The sequence below is a fragment of the Sceloporus occidentalis genome, unplaced genomic scaffold (assembly GCF_023333645.1).
Source record: "Sceloporus occidentalis isolate IW3139 unplaced genomic scaffold, rSceOcc1.0.p SCAF_313, whole genome shotgun sequence".
In the NCBI taxonomy this organism is placed as follows: Eukaryota; Metazoa; Chordata; class Lepidosauria; order Squamata; family Phrynosomatidae; genus Sceloporus; species Sceloporus occidentalis.
The window spans coordinates 625,857-635,101 of NW_028317293.1; the positions used below are offsets into that span (position 1 = coordinate 625,857).

At 48.6% G+C, this 9,245-nt stretch overlaps 1 protein-coding gene across 4 annotated transcripts; it reads left to right on the top strand.

Moving 5' to 3' along the window:
* Positions 1-375: 375 nt before the first annotated feature.
* Positions 376-7,644, top strand: LOC149274895 (protein kinase C and casein kinase substrate in neurons protein 2). Of its 4 annotated transcripts, none has more exons than XM_089505134.1 (10): positions 376-435; positions 2,270-2,426; positions 2,927-3,162; positions 3,265-3,420; positions 4,205-4,380; positions 4,562-4,688; positions 5,244-5,368; positions 6,129-6,227; positions 7,004-7,200; positions 7,532-7,644. In XM_089505134.1, the coding sequence occupies exons 1-10, from the start codon at positions 376-378 to the stop codon at positions 7,642-7,644; spliced, it is 1,446 nt and encodes a 481-aa protein (XP_089361260.1). The 4 variants fall into 4 exon arrangements, with proteins under 4 accessions (XP_089361260.1, XP_089361261.1, XP_089361262.1 ...); XM_089505135.1 differs by having other exon boundaries at positions 4,562-4,682; XM_089505136.1 differs by lacking the exon at positions 6,129-6,227.
* Positions 7,645-9,245: the final 1,601 nt, after the last annotated feature.

Here is a 9,245-nt window from a genome sequence, read left to right on the forward strand (position 1 = left end):
TTCTTGCCGACTGCCCCAGTCGCCCCCCCCCGGCTTGTATGATGTTGCGTGTCTGATCCTAAAGGAACGCTGACCAACTTCTGCGTGCGTTTCACAGCGATGGGTTAGCGAGACCCCGTTCATACATGTTGATGTTCATACGTGTTGATGTTCATACGTGTTGACGCGGTGACTTCTGGTTACGTTGTTTGTAAAGCCGGCCACAACGTTTTGCTGCAAACACAGAAGGGCTGAAGGCTTTATTTCCGGGACGTTTGTCGTGTAGTTGAGATTTAACACTTTTGTTTTATTGTTTTTCAGGTTCTAACGATCTTCAGCGGACGGACGGACGGACGGACAGACGGCGCGTAGTAATACATTTAACCAACACGCACCATGTCGGGGACCTACGACGAGTCCGTGGGGCTGGAAGTATCCAGCGACAGCTTCTGGGAGGTAAGAAATCCGCGTTATCCCACTGAAGACTTTTATCCTCTCTAATCCGTAATTCTGTGACATTGAACCGGTGTGTCTGCAGGAGGTCATGTGACATTTGTCCCCGCCCCCTTCTCCCAAACGGCACCGCGTGCATTGCTTTATGGCAAAGCCGACCAGAGTCCTTTTTAAAAAAAAATAAAAAAAAAAAATATATATAAAGTTTTTTTAATGATACAAAGTTCAGAATTGGCTTTTGTACCGGGTAGGAGATTACGCCAAGTAACTCCGCATCGGGTTTGGCTCCCTTCACCTCTCGCGTTGTCGGTGTGACTGCAGGGGAAGGCAATTCTCCTGGCCAATCAGGTTTGTTCGTTAAACTTGTGACATCAGGAAGAGCCTAATGGGTCCATTTGATTGGACGGTGAAGCGAATTATGGCTTGGTTCCCTGTAGTAGTTGTCCGCCTGTCCTTCCATGTATTGGGGGTTCCGTGGCAGATCTGCTCGGGAATTGCGGAGTCCTGCGCCCGTCGCCCCCCCCGATCGCATTGTTCTGCAGGAAAGCGATGACGTTCTGCAGGAAAGCATCGCAATGATTCATTCGGGGAGACCGGCCAAGAAGCGGGCTCCCCGCGGACAGGAACTTCTTATCGCAAGAAAGGAAGCCCCCTTTGGAATTTTGTACTAAGCTGGAAAAAAGCCATTCCGCCTGTTTTTATAGAAGAAATCGCACCCAAACGGCAATAACGGCGAAAACCTCCCCAAAACACGGATGTGTGAAGCGGGACCATTATATAAACTGTGGAACGTCGGAAACCTTCTGTATGTGACGTGACGGGGGCCGTGGGGCACCCTAGCCCTCCCCATAGCAACACGCACCTTTAATTTACTGAGAGGGTGGTAGATAAGTGGAACAGCCTCCCAGCAGAAGTGGGAGTATTTAAAGCCCCCCCCCCCCCCCAAAAAAGCACACACAAAAAACCAGGCTGACTAGATGGACCCAATGGTTCTTATCTGCTGTCACATTCTGTTTCTATGCCCTGCTGTTGGCTGAGTGTTGTGGGGTTTGGCTAAAATTGACCTGAGAGATTCTGGGTGCGTTGAAGACCGGTCCCGTCGGTTTAATTTTCATGCGGGCCCCGCTGGTGAACCTCGGGGGGGGGGGGGGGGGGGGCGGCAATAGTCGGCGATAGGTTAAAGCTGAGCATAGGTCGTTAATGGGTAGAGACACGCCACGGCGTAGGGTGGGATTATTGGTCTTGGTGGGACCACATCTTGGGTAACGGTGGCACTTTTTAACCCTTTCAATGCCGCAACGTTGGGTCGCGCCCTGCTACGCTCTCTGACACCGGAGACCTGCTCCCCGTCCAGTTCATTATCGCCGTCATTATTTCCTAAAGCGCCGACATATTCCGCAGCGCTGTACGCAATTTAAATATGGGGTGCTTAAGAAATACACTGCGAATATACATTGACACAAAGAGAATGCAACAGGAGCTTGCAATCTAGCCAAATGGCAAGAATTGGTGGGTTATGAGGGCTCACCTCGTGAGCTTACGATCTAATTTAATTTATATAGACTTGGGCTGCTTTTTAAATTGTAAGCTCTGCGTCGCGGTTTGAGTTGGCTCTGTCTCGCATCCCAATCCTAAGAAAAATCCTCGGAGGGCCGGGGAACCAGAGGGTGAATTATGTTTTATATTATTATGACATCATCATAAAATCATTCTATAAATGACATTAACCGGACGAAGCGCAGCGGAATTACGCGACCCGCGGCCAATCCGCTAAACCTGAGGAATGCTCTGCGCCGGGGCTATGATTTATTGCGCATGAAATGTTTTGTTTTCTCAGGTTGGGAATTACAAGCGCACGGTGAAGCGGATCGACGACGGACACCGGCTGTGTAACGACTTAATGAATTGTCTTCACGAGCGGGCGAGGATCGAGAAGGTGTACGCGCAGCAGCTCACAGAGTGGTCCAAGAGATGGAAGCAGCTGGTAGAGAAGGGTGAGTGAAACTTTCACGTAGTTTATCGCGGGAGCGCTGCAACTTCCCTGATCCGCAGACCCGGAGCCGCCGTCGCTGTCAGTCATGTGATATTTTGGGTGACTTTCCCGACTCAAACGCCGCACTGAGCTGATGCTTTATGGCGATGCTAATGAAGTCCGTCCCTCCATAGACTTTAATTAGGCAGAGAGACTGGGTGATTAAGACTGAGTCATTCTATTGGTCCCCACAGGCAGTATGATAAGGAGTCGGGGGGTTAGTAGATCGGGGATCAGATAGCAGAGCGAGAATCATACAAATGGCTGATATGCAGCTGCCTGAAAACTTTATATTATGGGGGCAAAAACTACAACTGGGGTAAAAAAAGAAAACCTATCCCCCCCCCCCGTGTTGACTGTGTATGATAGGGGTTGTAGCTGCTTGTTGCCTGATTGTGTACTGTCTTTTTTTTTTTTTTTTTTATTAATTTATTTTTTATTTCTTTGTGGCGCCCCGGCCAGGTCCGCAGTACGGCACGGTGGAGAAGGCCTGGAACGCCCTGATGACGGAAGCCGAAAAAGTGAGCGAACTGCACCTGGAAGTGAAAAACGCGTTGATGAACGAGGACTTCGAGAAGATCAAGAACTGGCAGAAGGAGGCTTTTCACAAGCAGATGATGGGCGGCTTCAAGGAGACCAAAGAGGCTGAAGACGGCTTCCGGAAAGCACAGAAGCCATGGGCCAAAAAGCTGAAAGAGGTAATTCTCCGATCTGTAACCGGGGGGGGTAACAGGGGGTGTCGGAGACATTAAACTGCCCCTTTTGATAGTGTACGTGTGTGACGTGTCCTCTCTGTGCAGGTGGAAGCGTGTAAAAAGGCTTATCACGTGGCCAGCAAAGAGGAGAAGCTGGCCATGTCTCGGGAGACCAACAGCAAAGCGGACCCGGCCCTGAACCCCGAGCAGCTCAAGAAACTGCTGGACAAGGTGGAGAAAAGCAAGCAGGACACCCTGAAGGTAAAGACCCCGTCGCAGTCGTCTGTCTGTCTGGGAGACGGTCCAGTGTGTGCGGAAGGAACGCCCTGCAGAGCAAACACCGCCGGAGGAAGCGTTCGTCGCTCTCCTTTTAAAGCTGCAGTTCCACCTGCCGAACGTTTTAGAACTAAATGCAGCCGGCAGAAATAATTCAAGCATTGGGTTAAATGAATTCCCCCGTTTTGCCCTGGTTATCTGTACAGGGCTCTGTGAGGTGCTGGGAGTAATGGGAGTTCTGTGACCTGCTTCGTAGTCAGCTGGTGACCTCGTTGGTCTTGAAAGCATTAAGCTGTGATACCGGTGCCGTACAGCCCCCCCCCCCCCAGCGCTGTTAATATTTTAGCAGGTAGTACAGAGGGTGACGCCTTCTGAATAAAACAAGCAGTCGTAACGGCAGGTTAGGAGGGCGAGCGCACCGGCAGACGCCTGACACCTCCCAGCGGGTAGAGTTTCAGCCGCTTACACAGAATGGAAACCGAGCCGGAACGTCCCTAGAATCCTGGAATGTTTGTGACCGACGTTCTGATACGTAAATAATGAAGGATAAATGCAAAGCTTGTTATTTCTCTCATATAGCGCCACCATACGCCGCGGTGCTGTACAATGAAGTAATGGAAGATATAATTTATGAAATTTAGCAAATTCCTGTTTATAGAGAACATTTTGCTGCGTTTAGGGCTGTAAGTGGTTTGATTGCCTTGTTGCTTTGTCCCTAAGCTCGTTAGAGTGCTAGCTCTGTCTCATGGCTTCTCTCTCCTTGTCGCAGACCAAAGAGAAGTACGAGAAGGCCCTGAAAGATCTGGACAGCTCCACTCCGCAGTACATGGAGAACATGGAGCAGGTGTTTGAGCAGTGCCAGCAGTTTGAGGACAAGCGCCTGCGTTTCTTCCGGGAGGTGCTGCTGGAGGTCGAGAAACACCTGGATTTATCCGCCGTAAGCAGGTAGGTGGCCTTTCCCGCTCCGAAAAGCCCCTCGCCGGACCCGAAACATCCGCGTGGGCTACAGGATCTAAATCCAGCGTTACAGGAAGCCCCCCCGAAATATGGAACGCATATGAAAGCACTTTGTAGGTACTGACCTATGCTTATTATTATTTATTATTATTATTTATTTTATTATTAGTTACGCCGCCATCTACCGCGATCTGGAATACTGCATTAAGTCGGCGGACGCCGCAGAGGATCTAAAATGGTTCAAGAACAATCACGGTCCGGGGATGTCCATGAACTGGCCGCAGTTTGAGGTGAGGGTCCGTGACGCGTCGAAACGCCGCGCATGTTCAGCGCTGCGAGTATTTACCACAGACGGTTTAATTAAGAAGCGTTTACGGCGCGCCGTCGCCATCCTGATTTGCCGTTAATTCCTGCCTTCTGTTCCGTTACGCTAACGATTTCCTTTCTGTTTCTCTCGCTTTCACCGGCAAAAGGACGAGGTAACTTTTCTCTGTTGCGTTCATGTGTCCGCGCATGCTGGTGGAATAAACGCAACGAGGTTGCTTTGTGTTGTGTAGTCTAAGATTTCCCTTTATTTCTGCGGATATTGCACGTTTTTGTGCTTTCTGTAAGGTTAAAAAAACGCCTTTGCGGGCATTCTAGCCGTAACTAGTCCAGCCGGGCAGAGGGGCCGTCGTAATATATTCGTTACCCGTCTGGGTCGGTTACTGGAAGGAGTTAAATCTCCGTGTATTTATGCTGTAGGGCGATAGCGCCACCTCCTGGAGAATTAACAACTCCCCGTAATAATTGGATGAAGGCCTGCGGCCGGCTCGGGGTCTTCCTCTTCCTCACCGTCTCCCTGCTTGTAGGAATGGTCTGCGGATCTGAATCGTACGCTGAGCAGACGAGAGAAGAAGAAGCCCGGGGAAGGGGTGACCCTGACGGGAATCAGCCAGGCGGGCGAGCAGGCGTCGCTGCAGAACAAACACAGCAGGTAGGTCTCCTGCGCGGGTCTGTGTATTATGTATGCAGATTGCGGGGAATTTATCCTCTGCTTTAATTTACATGCCGTGGGACTTTTGCTTCCCCTTCCCTCCAAATCAAAACACGGAGGTCATTTCTAGCAGCTGTAGCCCCCTGTAGTAGCCAGCAGGGTCTTTGGGGTACTGGGCCCTTACGGGTGGGGGTGGGGGTGGGGGGGGGGGTCGTAAAACCCCAGGCAATAAGATACGCTCGATTCAGACCTGAACGTGCAGAATATAATAACATGACTGCAGAAAACAGATCGGGGACTCGTCCGAGCCGCTAACTGCTCTCTGCTTGTATTATAAGAATTAAATATATTTATATATTTTAATTTAAGTCAGGCGGTGAGGTGCATGCTGGGATACATCTCCTCCTCCGCAGGACGTGTTAAGAGTTAATCATTTATTCTATATATTAGCATGTAAGATGACGCTCTTACCTGCCGCATTCAAAAACAAATAACTATTTTAATGCCCTGATGACATTCAGTCCCCCTCAGCGCCCGTCCCGCGTCCCCCTCTACCCCAGGTGCCGGCAGATCAGACCCATTCGGCCCCTCCGGTCTGCCCGTAAAAACTTCAACCTCAACCCGCTTCGGAATGCAGCTTTAACCCTTAATACCCCAGGAACCACTTCTTTCTTTTTTTTCTTTTTCTTTTATACCCCCCTTCTTCTGCCACGGTCTGGTAGGTTGATGTCGCTGCTTTTTGTTTTTCCCCCCCGAATAGCCACCTTAGCGTGCAGTCAGTGCAGTCCAGTAACAACCCCTTCGAGGACGAGGACGAGCCGGCAAATATCATTGACAAGGAGGACGTAAAAACCAAAAAGTTGGTGAAATAACGTTACCCTCTCGCTGTTTCTTCCTCCCCCGCTGTCGGTAACAGGACGGCGCGCTCCGCATCAAAGTGTTTATTTTGTGGCTAAAACTTACTTTTTTCCCACTTAACCGGTGTCTTTCTCCACTTTGAATCTTTTTGGGTTTTTTTTTTCCTTTTCCGGCACCGGACACTAACCGCACATTTCTCGCTCGGCGTTGTGTGTTTTGTGTTAACAATTTGTTACAGTCGCAAGCTGTTTCGGGGCGCCTGGGGCCTTTTTTTTTTTTTTTAACGTTGTGTCCAATGTATAGATCAAACCTTGTGGATCTCTGGCTGTCGGGCTACCGGTGCGGGACTCGGAGAGAAAGTTGTTTTAATGACGACGGCTTTGTATTGGGCACTCTTATAACCATATTAAGCAGTGTTGTTTTTGTTTTTTTTGCTTTGTTTTTTCCTCCCCAGGGGCACATAAGCTGTATACAATGTTTGGGGATGCCCTTGCCAGTTGATATTAACCCACGGTATTAAGTGTTGCTGTGCCAGGAAGCATGCGCAACTCAGAGATCTGCATGAACAGAATGTTTTCATTAACCGTCTGCTTTCCTTGCTGTAAAGAGCAGCTCCAGCCCGTTTGGCGCATCTTCCATAACATGCGCTCCGCCGCGAGGCTTAATCGTTTAACCCCTTCAGCACCGCGTGTGCTCCGTCTTCTATTTGTGTTATTCAGGGTTGCGGATGAACCCCCCCGGGGTAATTCTGTAACCAAGCTTGTGCTTTCGTTGCAGCGTCAGTAGCTACGAGAAAAGTTACCCCACGGAGTGGTCGGACGACGAGTCCAATAACCCCTTCACGTCCTCCGATGCCAACGGAGACAGTAACCCGTTCGACGAGGACGCCGCCCCCCCGGCCGGGCTGGAGGTCCGTGTGAGGGCGCTGTACGACTACGAGGGCCAGGAGCACGATGAGTTAAGCTTTAAAGCCGGTAAGTGGATCCCTGTCCGATAATTGCTTATCACGTAGAGGATTTACATTGTATCCCTGTGCGGCTTATCGCGCCGGGCCTTATGCAATGGGGGGGGGGGGGGGGGCGAACAAAAAAAACTGCCCCTCTGGGCATTAAAAGAGCAACTTGGAGGTCGGAAGTTACCTCCGTTTATCGAGATCCCAAACCGTAAATGAGTTAAAATGAAAAAAAAAAAATAGGTACTTTTTATTTGTTTGGTGATAATTCGCGGCCTCCGTCCGGCAGCGGCCCTCACGGGGAAGCTTCTCCGTGGCTCTAACCGGCGACTTTTTTTTCTTTTTTTTCGCAGGAGAAGAGCTGACTAAAATCGAAGACGAGGATGAGCAGGGATGGTGCAAGGGCCGACTGGACGGGGGTCAGGTCGGCTTATACCCCGCCAACTATGTGGAGCCCGCCCAGTGATGCCTGCCTGGGCTCCTCCCCCTGCCCCCCCCCCCCACAGTGCACGCATAGTTAAAACAAAAAAGAAAATTTAAAAAAAAAACACAGAAAAAGTGTAATCTATTCACTGGGATGTATGATAAATAATGTGTACATATCACGTACATATCACGGTATCACGGTATGAGGAGCGCCGCCGGGCTTCGCTCATTCAGCAGAACCTCTTATATTTCACCATTGATTTTATTCTATGGTTTTTTTTGTGTCTGTTTTTAACCCTTTGTTAAGCCGATAGCTTGTTTACGACACACGTGGATTTTTATTTTTTGTGTTTCCATAAAGGGGCGTGTCGAAATTTTAGTGCAAAATCAGCACATTTGAAAAGCTAGCATTATTTTGCTTTTTTTTTTTTTTTTTTTAAATTTTTCATTATCTTAATGTTTTTTCTTTTTTAATGCGTTTTTTGTGGGTTTTTTTGGGTTTGGACAGTGCCTTGCGTTGATCCCGAGTTCCCGTAAAAACCGTATGATTTGTTAAGTGACCTTCAGTAAGGTGGGAAATCTATTTTTTTATAAGTGTCGCCGTTAAATTTTTTTGGTTTTTAACAGTTTTTTGGTTTTTTTTGCGTCTTATTTAAAGTTGAGGTTTTCTTGGCGACCCGTGGAGCCCTCGCCTTTATATTAAAATGTGTATAAATGATGTAATAGATTTATTCCTATGGTGTTAAACTAATTTTTTATTTTTTTTTTCTCTCTCTAAGCGTCCGGCTGCTGGTAATAAGTGATAAGTGTTTTATTTAATTATGTGTTTGTTACAAACTCTCGCGCCGGAGCGAAAGGCTTCTCTGGCAGCTGCGTTTAAATTCAAAAAAAAGAAAAGAAAATTGCTCTAATTATACGAGACTTGCACCAAATCCCCTCCGCTGTTCTGTAAGACGGAGGGTTAACGCATCGTTCTGTAACGGACTGTCTGGATTACCCGGGCGCCTTGATCTCTACAGGGGCTCGGAGCGGTCATGTGACGTGAGAATTCCATACGAAGTCTGACATTCCAAGACAAAAAAGTATACTTTTGGATTCTGGAAGAATTGTCACCGGGTCCGGCTCTCCGCTGCGAATATAAAGCAGTGGATACATTGTATATGTTGCAGATGTATAGATCGGGGGGCTTTGGATTCGCTGGGCTCTGTGGTTGCCACGCAGCGCCACGCGGAAACGGTTCTCCGTGGCAGATACGTTGGATATAATGTTAATAGGGCAGTCACACGGGGCAGACACGCTGTATACAATGCTTTACATTCTTACTGTATATCGGGATTAGTTGCCGGGGAACATATGAACAATGTATCTTTCCGCTGATTGGGGTCTTAAGTTAAAACCTTTTTAATTGGCCAACATAGAAGAAAATGTAAAGTAACATAAGCTTCTGAGACCTCGGCGGTCTCTCCTTAATATTGGAACGTTTTATTTTTTTTTCTATGTTGGCCCAATAAAATGTATGAAACTTGATTGAATATTCCATGTTCTGGGGGTTGGGCCCGAAGCCGACACCCCTGACTCCAGGACCCTCTGCGTTAACGAGAACTGTTTGGATTGCTTGGCTTCGGCTGATTTAAGATTCGA